Source organism: Poecile atricapillus, chromosome 2 (assembly GCF_030490865.1).
Source record: "Poecile atricapillus isolate bPoeAtr1 chromosome 2, bPoeAtr1.hap1, whole genome shotgun sequence".
In the NCBI taxonomy this organism is placed as follows: Eukaryota; Metazoa; Chordata; class Aves; order Passeriformes; family Paridae; genus Poecile; species Poecile atricapillus.
This window is the reverse complement of record NC_081250.1, coordinates 88285200-88302197: the sequence shown is the minus strand read 5'-3', so window position 1 is coordinate 88302197 and position 16998 is coordinate 88285200. Positions and strand designations below refer to the sequence as shown.

The window sequence follows — 16998 nt, the reverse complement described above, 5'->3', positions numbered from 1 at the left end:
TTAAACAGGTGAGGTGAGATGTGAGCTCCCCTGGATGTGGTGTTAGTGTGGGTCCATCTCCATGGATCTCAGAGCCACTTTGAGCAGCACATGGCCTCCTCCCACAAAGGGCACTCTGCAGCCTCCTATTGCCAAAATATGCCACTTCGCACTCACTACTGCTCTTCTTCTGCTCTGTAATGTTAAAAAAATATGACATCCTTCTTGTTTAGTTTAAGACCTATGGATTTTGCAATACTACTGTATTAAGATTTACACTGCTCATGGCAGATTATTTATTCTGTACTTGCTTGCAGGGAAGAGATGGTTGTGAATATGCTCTTGGACTGACACCAACAGGCATATTGATCTTTGAAGGAGCCAACAAAATAGGCTTATTCTTTTGGTAATCCTCTTTTGTGTTATATTCCTTTTTGTTAAAATGCTGAAATCTTTTTCTCTTGCATAATGGGATGATGATTGTTATTTGTAATTTTTAATTGGATCTACAAAGTTTAAAATCTGAAGGTAGATTGGCCTGGTTAGAAGTACCACACTCAAATGTAAAGTAGTTGTTGAAATAAAATTATTTTACTATTCTTGTAATTATATTCTTTTTGATTCTTGTGTTTAGGCCTAAAATCACAAAAATGGATTTTAAAAAGAGCAAACTAACGCTCGTGGTTGTAGAAGATGATGAACAGGTAACTTCTTTCCCTTACTTGGGCCTGATCCAACAAAGTGTGGTGTGTGCTCAGGCTGGTAAGAAGACAAGGGAGGCTCAGCACACTGTTGGCCCAGGCTGTGTTTCTCCTACCAAGGACAATAACTAATATCATGCATGCCAACTCCCAAAGCTTTTGTTTCTGCATTTAGGGCAGAGAGCAAGAGCACACATTTGTTTTCCGGTTAGACAGTGCCAAAACGTGCAAGCACTTGTGGAAATGTGCAGTGGAGCACCACGCTTTCTTCAGATTGCGAGCCCCAGCAAATAGTAAATCTAGTAGATCTGACTTCATAAGGCTGGGATCACGCTTCAGATTCAGGTATTTAGTGAAGTAACAGCAATGTATTTCTCTTTATACAAAGGAGCAGGTACAGCTTCCCGCAGAAGGCAGTAGCTTACTTTGTTTATTTCTGTATTTTAAGTGGGAGGACAGAATATCAAGCAACACATGGGACAAGATTACGCAGAACTAGTACATTTGAAAGAAGGCCCAGCAAGAGATACCCTTCTCGGAGGCATTCCACTTATAAGGGTAAGTGTTTTTTATACATCTGTTCACTGAATTGGTCATGCAGGTGCCCCGTTAAATCCCATAAATGTCGCATTACAATCATGACATCTGTTACTATGAAAAATTATGAAAATTTTGAAAATTATGAAAAAACCACATTATGAAAAGAAAAAAATGTCAGATCACCTAAAAAATCAGAACGTACATGGGGTTTTATTGGCCAGAGTTCATTGTTTCCATCTTCTGTTTTTAATCTTTGCCTACAGTTAATTCTTCCACCCCCATCTATGGAGGAGGTACCTATGGTTTCTTTTGTTGCTCTATTGAGGAGGAAGGAAAAGTTGCAGAAAACCCACTAAGGAAAAGCCTGTAATGTTTTTTTTGAAGAATTGCTTGTGTCATGTGGGGTGGAGCAGTATCCAAAAGCCTTACTGACTTGCTTATCTACCCAGACAATTTTAGGGTTATTGAGCAGTCTCATTACGGAGTTGTTGTGGCTTTCCTGACTGTAATGACATGTTTTTCACCTATCCAGACTGTGACCTTAACTAGCTTGCCCTGGGAATTGAGATGTACTGAATTTAAATGGAATGATAAGGAATTGATTTCCCTTGTGGTTTTGTAGTTTGTCCTTAAAAACTTGAGCTTTTTGTTCCATGTAGAAAAACCTAGGAAGGAGCCTTGCAAGATAGCCCTCTCCAAATTCTGTTTTCAGTTGAGCCTGCAGGTATAGTTGCCGTATGGAGCAAGGCTGCTGTACAGAGCAGGGTGAGATGACATTCCCTTAGAATGTCCTTACACTCCTTTGCATTCCCCAAATATAAGCCACAGTTCCGTGAGCAGCCCTTGTGGTATTTTGGGGACATTTTTATGGCTCATTTACAGTGGGGGCAGAAAGGGTAACAAGCATGCATGCTTTCTAGAGGCTGTAAGTCTTTCCCCTGCTTCCTTCCTTAGTACATGGAAGGAGTTTGTTTAGCTGAAATGCAAATTTAATAATCTGTGAGGTGCTGGTTATGTGAGACACGAGACTGAACTATATAGTATGGGTTATTTTATCAGTGGAAGAATGAATTCTGTAAGTTTTATTCTTGTCATAACAGGAACTGACAGACCTGCAGGTTTTGCCTTGAGTCTCCATGCTTCTCTATTTATGTCTGTGAGGTAGAGGGAGAAGAGAAAAAGTGTGGCTTATGCTTAATTATGTTCTCTGTCCATTGTAGCCAGTCAGAACTTTTCACACCCAAGTGATCTCCTTCTAGAGAGCACAACAGCATGTTTGTGAAGTTAATGCAAAAACTCCCTGTAGGTTATTACCTTTCATTCATCTTCTGGCCATTAAGATGTGTACCTAAGTGCAGCCCGCAAGGGTTGGATTCTCTCCTAGCTCTGTCGCTTTTGAGACCTCTGCAGTGTGTCATTAACCTCCTGCATTTGGCAGTCAGCTGGACTTTCAGTTTATCACTCAGGAGTTTTTCAGTTCTCTTGAAACACACACAGTCATGAAAAAGGGATGGTACATCCCAGTTACTCAGCTGCCACCTTCACCATTCTTTCCAGCCTGTCCAACGCACAAGCCAAGACCTTGTAGCTCAAGATTACAACTGATGGGCTATTTTGGCTACTGTTGTTCCCTGTAATAAGACACAGGCCATTATCAGCCTTATGAATACTCTGGTTCCTATAAGATGGTGAAAATTTCAACAAGGGGTAGTTTTTGATTTCCAGGGGACTTGATGGTATTGACATGGTACTACAATAAGGTGAGAAAACTAAGTGTTGTGCAGAATATACTCTGCCAAAAGTCCTTTTGTGGCATTTGGGAAGAGTATACTTGTCTGCCTCATACTTTGATGTTACACAGGATTGCTAGAAAGCACAGGGCTACACTTGAAATTCTGATACTTCTGTGCAAATATGTCTGTGTGAGGATTCACTTTAGCCATAGTGTAACAGCCCAACAGGTGCTGAAAAATGGCTGATATTTCACTTGTCTTAAGGTTTTGTTTGTTTCTTTTTAAGCAAACAATCCTGTGAAAGCAGCACAACTGTGGTAAGTGACTGCCTAAGTTCTCTCTGCCTCTCAGTTGCTGTTCTTGGGTGAAAGGATTCTGAAGATAATATCTGTGTTAGGATATGTAGAAACAGATTGTCTGGTATGGGATGAATTGCTTTGGCATGTCACATTATGCATCCCCAGATTCTTCTTGGGGACTGCCTGCTTCCATTGTTTAATCTATTTTTTTAAATTATTTTTATATATTAATTCAGACTAAACTAAAACTTCCTTTTTGCTCACTGCTCTTATGCCAGCTTATCAAGCATAATTTGTTCATATTTTTAAATGTAAGACAAAGAAAAATTTTACACCCCTCTTTCACATGTTAACTGCTGTGGTGTGTATCTTGAAACAAATACTTTTATCCTTAAAAATATTAATTTTATTTCTCTTTAGTACTTCCCTGAACTAAAAAACATTGTGACATAGATGAATTGATTACATAAAAGCAAATTTTTTTTCTCTCTTAGTGCTAAAAATACTCCTGAAGTCCATAACTACCAGGTAAGAGCATACCGGTTACAGAGGAAAATGTTGGCATTTTCATATTTTGTGGTAAATATTTTTGCTCTTTATAATTTGTACAGCTGTTTTGCTCCCCTTTCCTTACTCTGGGGTGAGATTCTCTGATATGTCAGAAATAAACCTTTGGGTTTTATTCCTTTAAACTATTGGGGTTAAAGAGAAGGTGGAGGGACTCTTTTCTCTTTTTTCCCCTGTGTCCTTGGATGCTCTGCAAGCTGAATGCACACCATTGGCCATCTTTTTTCCCCATCCCTTTCCTTTCTGTGAAGGTTAAAGCCTTTGGGACTGTGAATGTGATGGGCCCCAGGAGACTGCTCTGTGAGCGAGCTTTTGTCTAGAGCAGCCTTTCACACTGGATGATTGTGACAATTACAAAGTTGCAATTAACTCCCTCATCACGCTTAAAGAGTTGCTCGTCAAATGCTTGTTGGGGCTTTTTTTATGCACTCCAGGGAAACATTACCTGGTTTTCATCTGTGCTACTGACAGTTAGTGGGTACTGAAAAAAAGCAAGCTTCCAATCTCTGTATGTGCATGAGAACTTAGTCTTAACACTTTTTATTAAACCTCTCACCAGGGATTTTCTTTTACTGTTTCTCTTCAAGATCTTGTGGTTATGAGAGGGAAGTGCTGTCACCAAAGATAGGTGACCTTTTGAAGCCTGCTCTTATAACAGTAACCTTTCTTATTCTCCACCTTTGATCAAAGTTGACATTTTTTTGATGTGCTTTCTATGAGAAGCACTAGATGTGCCAGGGTGTCTGTCAAACAGGAGAGCAATTTTCTTTGCCTTTTCCCATGAGTGTGTCCTAATGAGCAGACTCATCACCAAGAGACTTCGTGTGTGTGCTCAGTGACCTGGGAGAAGGTCTGAAGCATTAGGGTTTCTAGGGTTCACCAGGAACGTATTTCTCATGACCCCAGGAAAAGTTAATAAGGAGCTTTTACATGGTTTCATTAACCAGGTTCAATGTTTCCATTTGCAGCCACAGTATCATCCTAATATACATCCTGCTCAGCCACACTGGCATCCACACACACCTGTGAATGTAAGGTAAGCAATCTTCCCTTTGTAAAAAAAAGATGGTTATTTCTTTCTTTATGTTACCTGGTATGAGGATTTGGTGGCTGTATTGGGCAGTTCCCTGCAGATAAAAAGCAAGCAGAAGTTTTAACTATGGGCTATAGAGACAGTGTTAAATAGCTCCTAAGTTTTGCTTTGAAATATGAAGTGGTTTTTTTCTAGTTGACTTCTAGTTCAAAATAAAATGTTAGTGATTTCCTGGAGGAAGTATGTTGGATGGGGAGCTGCACTGTAGTTTAATTGCAAATTGATCAGTTTGTTTGCATTTAATTTCCTAAGCCAGAGAAGAAATATTTTTTAGTGTAAAGTTAAGTTATTAATAATAACATTCTTGCAGTGGAGCACTGTTTTTATCTTTTCCAGAAATGTATATGGAAAAATGACAAATACATGGAACAATTTATCACAGATAATGAGTAAATTTATAGCATTGAGTTTTTGAGAACTGTTTCACAAAAGTATTCCTGCATGTGCTGTTGTGTTATCTTCTCGCATACTTTTTTGTTTGTAGCTAGTGATGAGAGACATTGAGTGAAAAGACATTTTGGAAGAAATTCAGTCCAATTAAAACCCACTTGGTGGAATGCATGGTGAAGGCATGCATCTGCTCGTGGATATGTGTCTATACATGTCCACATGATAAAAACCAGCAACTTTTTTTATTCTAATAAAAAGTAACCTTCTTAGATGACTCAGTTTTGTAGACAAATAACTACTGTCTTCAGTGAAAAACACCAATACCCTTATCTTTGTTCCTCCTTATCTAGCATTTATATACTTACATCACAATAGGTAGACTTTGGTTCTAGTGTGGACAGGCTCTAGGGATGAGGCTGAGCTTAAAATTAATGAAAAGACAATTTGGTGTGAGTTAGAGTCTGAGGACGCAGGAAAAAGGCAAGTATGTTATTAGAAATACTAAGCAGAGAAGCAGACAGGCATTGTCATCTTGAAATTTCTAGGACACAGCAGTAAAGCAGATATTAAATTTGTGTTAGAAACAGGAGACTTCAAGCTGTGTCATGAACTTTGCCTGTATTTTAGGCTCAGGAGTCTTCCTGATTTTAGGGTTTCTTTATCCAGTTTATTATGAGCACTTTAAAATGTACAATTTCACATTATGAAAGAGTGGTTGTCAAGAGAGCCTAATGATTTCATAAATCATTTGAGGTTTTGCTGAAATTTTTCTAAAGATTTCATCACTTAGGATACCAGTCCGTGACATTTTAAAGCCAAGTAGTCCACCCTGGAGCAGAGTGATATTGAAATAAGCACAATAATGTATTGTAGTGTGTGTAGACAACCTCCCCCTTCAGCCCCTCCACTGCCTGGGCAAAGACTAAGGTCAGTGAAATATGAACAATGGCTTTTTTATAGCAAGGCTTGTAAGGCTGTAAAAAAACCCCAACCCACACTTAAAAGCTCAGTCATAAAAGCTTGGTAGAAAAGATGCTCAGAATTTTTGTTCCATTCAGGTAGAAGCATTTAAATGTGTGGTTAAAGTAGAAGTTTCAAGTTATTCTAACTTGGATTCAAAGTGAAAAAATTGGACATGTAAGGCTATCAGCCTTGGATAGCTTGATTTGAACAAGCTTATGCCATTTGACTACAAACTTAAGATCACAACTACAGATGCATAAAATTCTTTATGCTGGGCATGAAAGTCTGGAATGAGTATGGACTGAAATGCAATGACCTGTGTAATACGTGTCATATATGGAGCTTTTGTTGAATAATTTTGAAATTGTGGAATTGTGTCTTAATTTTCTTAGTACAGTTCTTTCACTAAAATTGTGTGCAGATTATTTCAGTGAAATTGTTTGCAGTTAGCTTAATATTTAACCTTCTGAAAAAAAGTCCAATTAACAGCTGTCATCATATAACTTTAGAATATATTTTAAAAAAAGGTAAAATCTAAACCTTGCCTGTGTTTCTGCTACTTCAAAAAAACCTTATCAGAATCATAGAATGTCTTGGGTTGGAAGAGAATTAAAGATCATCTGGTTCCAACCCCCTGCCATGGGCAGGGACACCTTCCACTAGACCAGGTGGCCCAAAGGCCCATCCAACCTGGCTTTGAACACTTCCAGGGATGGAGCATCCACAGCTTCTCTGTGCAACCTGTTTCAGTGCCTCACCACCCTCACAGAAAAGAATTTCTTCCGTATATATAATAATTGCAACTTCAATTTGGTAATAAGGTAATGTTAAATGTTGTGGTTTCCTACATAGTGTTCAAAATTGTTGTTTTATTTATTCCCCACTCCACTGCAATGATTCAGGGGACACTGTAGGAATGGTTGAAGTTAGTATCTCTAAGCAGCAATAAATAATGAGCAAGTAAGGAAAAAGGTGTTTTCCATTTAGTACTTTTGCAAGTCTCAGAGAATTACCTGTAGTAACTGTAGACTGGGGGTGTTCTTAAGAAAATTAAACTCTGTAAATTACAGGCTGCTTTAGAGTTAATTAACTGCACCAGTGCCAAAGGAATGGCAGTAACTACAGAAGAGCAATTTTCATTCATAATAGGATTGCCTTTTTTTAACCCTTTGCACTTGAAGGATGTACTTTCATGAGCTCAGCGTTTTGCATGGTGTTTTATTTTACTTGTGTGTTGTACAAATTTAGTTTTCCCGTAGCCTCCTTCTCCGTCCCCACCTCCCCACTGGAATTCCGGAGCATTGATGCACTATGCTTGTCTGTAACATTGCAGACAGAGAGGGTTTTTAGTGATTGAGCTCTGATTGAAAGCCTTTGGAGATTAGCTAAAAGATTTCCAGTTGCTTCAGCAGCTTCAGCATCAGACCTATAGGTCTGTCCCCCTTTCCTTCCCATGCTGTAGCTCCATGTGCATGCTTAGCACTTGCGGGATGAGCTCATGTTACTGTGTAGTACTCCTAAGTTGACTTCCATTCCTCACTAACCAATAACTGTGCAAATGGTACAGGCCACCCTATCATGATGACAGGCCCTATTGGAAACCCCCCACAAGTGGAGAGGACAGCAATTTACGGTATATCCAGGAACAGAACCAGAAGAATTTAGGAGGAGTCCAAAGCATGGTGTACCAAGATAAACTCATGACGACTCTCTGAAAAAGAGCCATCTTCATTTCATCTGCCATCTTACAGACATCATTGCATTCCATGGTCCTTGTCTGTCTGCAGTATGTTCAAAGTGTATTGTGCAAAAAGTGTGTGTCTTTGTATGTACATCCATCCTTGTTTCGTGTTTGTGGACATTCTTGGGAAAAGTGTTTTCCATATCTTTGTTAAAAAAAAATCTTGAAAAACCTTTTTTGAATTCTGGTAACAATTTTCAGTGCCCTGAGACCAGAAATATTTCTGGGGTTTTTCATTCTACCCTAGTTTCATATCTGTGACCCTCTGCCTGCTGTTGAAGATCAGACTTTTGTGCCTTAGTTATTTTTATTACCTTGCTTCTTTTGAGTCAAAATAATAGATGAAGTTTGAGAATCTTGTTTTTTAGTTGGCATGCAAATAGGGGATTGGAGGGAGGAAAAAACAGAATTCATACTGGCAATCAAATTGGCTTGTGGAACACCAACAAAGGGAGCCTACTGAGGCAGTCATAGGTTTGAATCTCATTTGTTTCTAATTTTTGTGTTCTGCAGAAGAAAGTAGAGGTGCTTACCTAACTTTGAAAACAAGTATAGGGAAAGAACACTGTAATAAACTTCACAGAGTATGTATCTTTTTTTTTTTTAACTTACTGATTATATTGATAGCATTCCCCAAAACCATACCTGCTGCTATAAAGGCAAGAATGTTATAAATTAATCCTTGCTAAAAGGGTGCTGCTGTTGTCTTATTTTTAATGTGATTATGGAAGTGAACTTTATAATTACATGAAACTAGCTACTGATAACTTTTCTCTGAGTGGGTTCAAAAACACAACATATAATCAGTACATTAAAAATGAGGACATTCCAGTGGAATAGCTCTATTTTTTTAAAGTTTAAAAACATTTGTGAGTTGAATGTATATTTTACAGACATAGGACTTTGACTGGCTGGTATTTTGATCGCTTGCAGACTTTTTTGTTATCTTTAAACCAAAAATCACAGTGCCATCTTCACACGTGCATTTGTTTTAGTTAGGCATTACATCTGTGGTCTTTCTGAAGTTGTTGGAATGAATGAATCTTTATTTGGGATGTTTTCAAAATGAAGTAGTTTTTAACTTGATTTTGATAAATACACATTTATAAATGGCTATAATGAATTTTTTCAGAGAAAATTTGATAGTTTATAACTTTTTGTGAAATACATTTGTTTACAAATGCTATCTTTTATTATTTGTTTTGATCTTTCCTGTATGTGCTAAGTACAAATAAAAAATGTCAGTCTTGTTGATCTGGTTATGATGCATTATTTATTTTTGAAAGCTTTTTGGGAGGGTCGTAGATATGCTTGTACCCGATTTCCCCTGTAGTTACTAATGCTGTGGTGGATTGATGTTTCCATTACAGTCTGTAGAGAGGGGAAGACAATAAAGCAATTGTGCACTGAGATGTGAAAATTCCAGAGTTAAACCTGAGGTGTGTAATCACAGAGGCTGACTTCAGTTTCCCCAGACCAGTCTTCCTCTATTTCAGCAGCGCATTTTATTTAAGAAAGGAAGAGAAACTTCGTTGGAACCACTGGAACAAACATCTAGGTTAGCTGCTTCTCTGAAAGCACTGTGGAGGAGGGTTTTTTGAATACTCACATTAAAGTGTGGGGCAATGGTGCTTTATTATTTACACACCTACATTCATGATACAGTATCATTCTTGTCTTATAACCTTGTCGGCTTCCATGTGGTTTGTTGCCAGTGTTCCACCTCATCCTGTGTTATGTTTGGTTTGTTGCTGAAGGTGCACTGAACGAGGGATCCATTCCCTGTGACAGACTGCAAGAAAAGACAGCACAAGGCCCAACTGGTCCTGTAAGTGTTAAAAAGCCTCAGGCACACTGGTGAAGAACAACCTGTGGGCCTTGTGTGTTCTGCAGTTTGTGTGTGTCGCCTCGAGGGAAGCACTTGTCATTCTGCTTCTCAGGAGAGGGAGCCCACACATCCTGTACTCCCTTTTCACTTGTTCATCCCTCATCCTCCCTGCTGTCTGCAGAAATCTGAACCAGCCAAGTCACGGAGCGAACAGCTAGGTAAGAAGAGATCAGTGTCTCTGTCCTTCCTTCCTCTAGACTTTGTTGGCATCCTGTAGCAAATGGGCTGGGATGCAGTCAGGAAGAGGGAGCATATCTGCCTGTTTCCTCTCTGACCCCAGTAGTGCTCTCACCTGTGCAGCTTACACCACCCGAACAAAGGTGGATATGGGTGGTATCTGAACAGGGTAGTATAAAAGAGTTGCTTTAAATATTAAAAAATACAGGGGCGGGGTTTTTCCCTAAAATTAGCACAGTCATAACTCACAATAGTTTGTTTTTAACAAGGAATAGAAGTCTTGTGATATTAGGATTACAATTTTTTATTTGAAGTAACACAAAACACTTCAGCTGATACCAGATTACATGTAGACAGGGGAGAGAGAGCAAAAGTGGAAAATGTTTGGGTTAAGTCTGTTGTTAAACACAGCAGCAATTTTTATTTAAAATACAGGGAAAGCTCTATCAAAAATCAATTCTACTTCTTAAATTTGTGCTGCTGCAGGAATCCTCTGGTAGTTTATAGGCACAAACTTAGTATAGGAACTTGATGGCTCTGGTATGTGAGTGTTTATACACCAAATGACTGAATTACTTTACCTAGGAGTTCCTCATGAGGAAATGCTGCGTAATTTTTAACAAAGAGCATGTAACACAGTTGTTCTAAGTCAACACATTTTAAATGTGTTCTAAATATACACAGGGAGGTTTGGTTTTTTTTAAAAAAATGCCTTGAAAATTGCTTAAAGGAGGTAATACCTTAATACAAATGAAACATGTTCTCATGGGTACCCACTGAATTGCATGTGCAAACTTTCTCCACCCTGTTCTGAAGTGTGTTTGTTGTCTGAAACCTTTTTACAAGTCCAACATACACTTAGAAGCTTCTGTAATCTGATTACAGATGATAAACACTATCTTTGCCTCACCTTGGAGGGATGGAGGGGAAGTCTGAGTATAGCGATAGGTATTGGAGAAATTACATTGATCTGAAGTCCAGCATGGAATTGCTTCTTCCTTGTGCTGGAGAATTAATTGATACAACCTGGCTGAGCGTATCTTTTGATCATCTCTCTGCACATCTTCCTCCTGTGCTTAACAAGGCTGGAAACCACGGCTTCCCTAGCAGGGCTGGCTCTACACTCTATGTCTTTGGTTTTTCAGGGAGATTACCTTTGCCTTGTAATAACTCTAATCCCATGTCCTCTTCCCCAGGAACTGCTGGGGGAATTGAAAAGCTGGTGGCACTGTGACACCACATCTGTAACACCAGCTGAAATACATCGCTTTTCAGCCCCAGCCAGGCCCTGGCATGCAAACTAATGACTAATATTGAATACTGAAATATGATACCTGAAATACAATACTGAAAGTGTTGTCACTTTGAATATATTGTTTTAATGTGGGCTTTTTCTTCAAACTTTCATTTTCAGCTATTTTTCTCTAGTCAATGTGAGTCACAGGCAAAGTGAACAAAGGGATCAGGTTTTATAATGCATTTCTAAAGCTGGCAGTCAGGGGTTTGCATACTTAAAGGAAAGAATTAAGTCCTTCTGAACCCCATTACTATTGAACCCATGTGCAAACTGACCAAGAAAACCAATGTTTTCTTACAATGTGGATGGCAACAAAGCATATATTATGGTTTGGTGATGTAAAATGTGATTTTCTATTCCTCTGGATAAGCGCTGCAGATGTCTCTTCAGCCTGCAAGAGAAAGTGTCGGAGTTTGCAAGTAATTTTGAAAATGGAACTTCAAATGCTGGCGAGGAATGAGCTGGGGAACATCAAAGGCAGCAGGGGAAAATGAAACCACGTATATCACCTGCTTCTCAGGCATCAAAGCTGGCGAGATGGGGCTCTCTGAGAGAGAGGAGACAGTTCAGCACTGCAATCATCTCTTTTCAGAGGAGGAATCTTTTCAGTTTGTGTATCAAGCAGGCACGCTGCTCTTCCTACCTCAAAGGAGAGAAGTTCTGATGCACATCTATCTAACCTGACACTCCAGATCTCTGGAAAGGCTGTTGGCAATGAGAGGTTTTCCTATTACTCTACAACAGAGAACCAAGGAAAACAGACTTGTAGGGGGAATGCTGTCATTGCAGCATTGCTAATGGCATCTAAAGAGACTGCTGGTGCCAGAGCCGCTACAGACCAACATCAATGGAGATCAGTTAGGAAATGTATTTTTTTTGATTGACCTCATGTGTGTGCTTTGAAGAAGGGGTACTGATCCACCAGGACCCTGACTTTTGTTAATACAGAAGTTTCATGAGAGCCAGCTTGAACTAACACTCTGTACCCTAACCAAATTTTTGCTATATTGTGAGGATGGAGATTTTGAACTGTTTCAGAATAAATAGGTTTTTTCCTGCATTACAATCAAACTGCACAAGCTTGGAAAATCACAGTGCTCTTATGCTGCTCCCAAGTTTTAGTGTTGCAGAGCCTGCAGGAAAATCAGTCCTCCTTCCTCAGCAGGCATATAGAAGGATGCAGCTTTTGGAAAAAAACAATCCTAGTCAAATCAGACCAGAAAAAACACGTAGAGGTGGGCCACACTTTTCTGTCTACCTCCTGCAGTACATGGCAAAGGGGTGTGTGGTGATCATGAAGACAATGTTCGGCTTTCCTTGTTTTCTACCTACTGTTGTGCTTTGAAGTGACTGGCTAAAGAGTTTCCCTTCCTCAGTGTATGTGCTATTGCTCTTGTTGCCATTCCATCACCAAAAGAAACCACAACAAACAAACAAAAAAAAACCCAAAAACCCCCAACAGATAATTCAGTTGTAGTTCTTCCATTGATAGCAATCATTTCCAGCAATAAAGATGCAGAGTAAATGCTGTTCTCGAGCACTTACTAATGACTGTTTCATGACTGTACTTTAAAGCAAAATAGAGTGCTTTCCCAGAGGTGACTTCATGACTGTTAATCTGATTTAATTGTAAAGTTCACGTGTCAGGCCTCTTTGTGCACTGTCCCCTGCAGATATGAGTATCTTGCTACAGAAATACAAGCATGTCTGTAATAACTTGCATATTGCTTTAAATTTACACATGTAATATACTTTCAGTATTGAACAGAAAGAAGAGATTAAAAAAAACACCAAAACAACTCTTGATCTTCCATCCAGTTTTTCTAAAGATGATTTTTCTCCCTTCAGTTAGAATCTTGGCGGACTTGGCAGAGAATGGTAGAGATAAGAAGTTCCACCAGCCTGACCCGATGTTACTTCACTGGTTTGTGTTTTCTTGTATAGCAGCTTTCGAATGAGTGTGGGATACTCCTCTGAGTTTGGTGGCACCTTATTTTCTGTGCTCTATTGCCTGTATCTCTTCAGAAGAAATCTAGTTTGTCACTAGAAGAAGCATTCATGATGACTGCCTTAATCATCACGCCCTCTCAGAACTGAAGAATATGCCAATTTAAAATTAAGATAAATATTGAGCTGTGGCTATGGGAACCAGTGGAAGTGCCCCTAGGGTTCTGTTTTCAAATTGCCACCACAATTATATTTCTACCATGAATGTACTATCTTTGTAATGTTCTTGGTGTTTTTTTTTCTTTTCCATTTCTATCTTTTCTTCTTTCCTTTCCTGTTCCTTTTTCCTTCATAGAACCAATAGTATGACGTTAATCTTTAAAACCATCAAACAGCAAAATCTGCACCTCATCATATGATAGATGATGTTTTGGATTGCACAAGAACAGATGTTTCATACAGGAACATCTTGGAAAACTTTTAGTTCCTGTCTTACCAATGTCTTATGTTGATGGATTAAAAAAATGCTATTTCTTTTTCTATTTTTTAACTGAGGCAGTGAAAAACATCTACTTTCCAAGTCGCAACAAAAATGAAAGAATTAGCCATACCTAATTAGAGAAGTAGGAAGTACTGATCTAATGCAATTAAACTCCGGATAAGAAGCTAATTATAAGTTACTTTTTCCTTACTAAACCCATAACATTCTGTGCTGTCATTATAACCACAGCAGCTTTACCTGCCATTACCAATTTCTGCAATTTTGTCTTCCTAGAGAAGTGGAAATACAAATCACTAATGAATCTCCAGAGCTCTTTGAATTGTTTAATTGCGTAGTAACAAACTCAGTACCTAAACAGACGACAGGGTGGCTGTTTCTTTTCATCTCCAGGGGCCAAGGCCCTGAATATGAAGGCCTTGCTGGCAAACAGCAGAGCCAGCGTCACGGTGCCTCCAAGACAAGTCTTTCTCATCAGTAGGAATGCAGGAGTCAAACAGGAAGGAAGAGCTCAGGGAAAAAATGGGTCAGGCAAACAAAAAGCTCAAGTAGAGGGTTTAGGAGGAGCAGGGTTTTATAGTTATGTGCAAAAGAAAGGAACTAGAAAATGAAAAGCAATGGATTCTGCTAGAAATTCTGAGAATGGAGAAGAGGCATGAAAACAGCAAGGGAGCTTTGTGATTTCAGCATCTGTGTCTTCGGTACCTAGGGCTCTCTGATTCTGTAGCAAGGCTGATTTGAAGCAAACTTGAATGTAAAATTGGATGCTGCTCCGGTATCAAAATTCTGAGCCCAGGCCTTTGTTTGTTATTACTCATTTTCAGTTTCAATGGTTGCATTTAATGTGTGTGTCTTGTTCTCAATTTCTGACTTAAAAAAAAAAAAAAAAAAACAGTGAAAATGGCTTTAAAGGTAAAATTAACAGTTTCCTGCTGTCAGTCAGATGAGTTGCCCAAGTATTGAAGTGAGAACTTCTCTGCCCAGAGATAGGGCAGAGGTTGCAAGTACATAATTGAGAGGCCTTGCTGTGCTGAGTGTGTGATTTTGTACTAATTTTACCAGTTAATACTGTCTTTTAAAAATCTATAAACTAAAAAGAAGTCATTTGTGTAGCAACAGAGTCAGTTGTGTTCACACTGGACTTTAAAGTTATCGCAAATTACTGAAAATTCACAAGACAGCATATTTTTTGTAAAGCATTAGCAGAATTCAGAATCAGAATAATTTAGAAGTATTAAAATTACACAGTTTGGTTAGTATATTTTAAAAAAAGTTTTTTTCCCAAGGAATTTCAGCTAAGTAAGGACAGAGACAGAGAAGATTTTGTAAGATGGAAGCATATTGTTAAGGGAAGCCAAATCCAGTGGATTGGCTTCAAGGCTAAAGGGATTACACTTTTCTAATCTGCTAGATGCAAGGCTGCTGTAGTTCCTGGCTTCACAGCCCAGGATGAGATGCTGAGCATTCATTCCAGAGATGGAAATGCTCACTGAGCACCCACTCATCCAGCCTTGCCGAGGAGCAGAGGAGGTGAAGGGCAGCACCTTGAGCAGCACCGCACACGCAAACAGCCTCTCACAAATGTGGGGCAGCACAGAGAGCTCCATCCTTGATGCACACACCTCCACAGAATATAGGACTGCAGTTGAGAAGATGCCCTGGACTGTGGTGATGGGAGCTTGACCAGCCAAGCTGACTGACCAGCAGCTTGCTTATATGGGGCTGGTCACTTCCCACTTTTCTCATGTGCATTCTAAATGAAATTCATCCTGCACATGAATTATCTCTTTCTCTTGTCTTCTCATGGTTACCCCTGGTTTTTCCTTGCATTGCTCCTGGTTGTGCTAAGTCCATACTCAAATGTCCCAGGGCTACCACGGTAGTTTGGACCTTACACAGTTCCTGACACAGTTTCCTAGAGAGTGCTGGCCTTACAAGGTTGTTCTCGCCCAAGAGATCCTGATACTCCCCCATCAAAGCTTTGTGGTGTTTGGCCATATATCCCTACCATAAGTACCTGTGAATTTCAGGAATCCTTCTGGGTATGTTCTGTAGCATTTTGTAGCTGCTTCTGCCTTCATCTTTTATGTCCAGCAACTTCTGTCACATCCTGTGATCTCTGGTGTTCTCTTAGCTAAGCCTCAGGCCTGTGCCTGCTTCTCTCTGCATCCTTTGGCAGCAATGCGATACTGAGCACAGTAGAGATGAGGCAGGGATGTGCTTAGCTCACAGGACCTGAGTTATTCAATGGGTTAAGTGGTGGGAAAAGCTGCTCCATGGCTAGCAGTCTGAGATCAGCTGCAGGCTACCTCAGAGGCCAGAGTTCCTTGCTTGGTTTTGCTGCTGTTTTAACCTGAGCTAGCTCGCCTGGATTAGCCAGCCCAAGTTGTTTTATTTCAAAAGGACAAGAATATATGGCCTCTGTCTGAAAGGGGAAGGCAGCAGACTTGAGGGAGGATCTTGTTGGTCTTAGAAAATTGTATGTCTGCTTTTCAGAGTTTTCTCATCTACAAGGACATCTGGGACAATTTTTTTTGACAGGTGATTAAATATCATTAGCTATTGTTAGTGTTAATTAAAAGCATTTGTAAATGAAGAAAAGCACACTTAGTTCCCAGTGGGCATATTTTGCAGGACAGTTTTGCAAGACAGTATTTTTTTAATGATCTTTATGCAGATAAGGTGAAATCTATAAGGATGATGTCTTTATCAAGTCAAGATTTGTTCCTTGGTATTTTATTAGAACGTGCTTTGCTGCAGGCTTTTTTACTCTTCTTGTGGAGAATTCCAGATTAGTCTTGCTTCAAAACTTACTTCAGCATCTTGTATCTTACAGCAGGCTTCCATCACCATTTATTAATATATTTTTCCCTATTATAATTTTCTCTGTAATATCAAGGCTGTCTGAGAGAAGGCTGCTGGCTGACTGCTCTGCTTTCTGAGGTGTCCCTAGGATTGGATGGGGACTGTGGATCATCCCTGGCAACAGGGAAAGAAATTTGTAGCACAGTTTTCCATGCCTTCCCTGAAGGAAAGAAATGGGCCAGCTGTGATGTTCTGGTGCCAGAGCACAGAGCAGGCATGGAAGTGTAACCACTCTGCTAGCTTTAGGTACACTTCACACAACTCAGGAAGCCAGTTTTGGCCAGCAAAGAGGTCTTGGTTACATGGTGAAGGAAAAAAA

The 16998-nt window shown here is 39.5% G+C and overlaps 1 protein-coding gene across 2 annotated transcripts in view; it reads left to right on the top strand.

The window, feature by feature from the left end:
* EPB41L4B (erythrocyte membrane protein band 4.1 like 4B) overlaps positions 1 to 16998 on the top strand; it is a 167678-nt gene that overhangs the window by 72283 nt on the left and 78397 nt on the right. The window contains exons 9-16 of one of the 2 annotated variants that reach the window (XM_058833179.1): positions 297 to 385; positions 614 to 683; positions 856 to 1025; positions 1129 to 1238; positions 3240 to 3270; positions 3747 to 3780; positions 4788 to 4855; positions 7833 to 9258. In XM_058833179.1, the coding sequence (XP_058689162.1) occupies positions 297 to 385; positions 614 to 683; positions 856 to 1025; positions 1129 to 1238; positions 3240 to 3270; positions 3747 to 3780; positions 4788 to 4855; positions 7833 to 7980 (720 nt within the window). In that variant the 3' untranslated portion in view covers positions 7981 to 9258. Of the gene's footprint in view, positions 1 to 296; positions 386 to 613; positions 684 to 855; positions 1026 to 1128; positions 1239 to 3239; positions 3271 to 3746; positions 3781 to 4787; positions 4856 to 7832; positions 9259 to 16998 lie in introns of those variants that run through there. The other variant, XM_058833180.1, reaches the window with a different exon arrangement.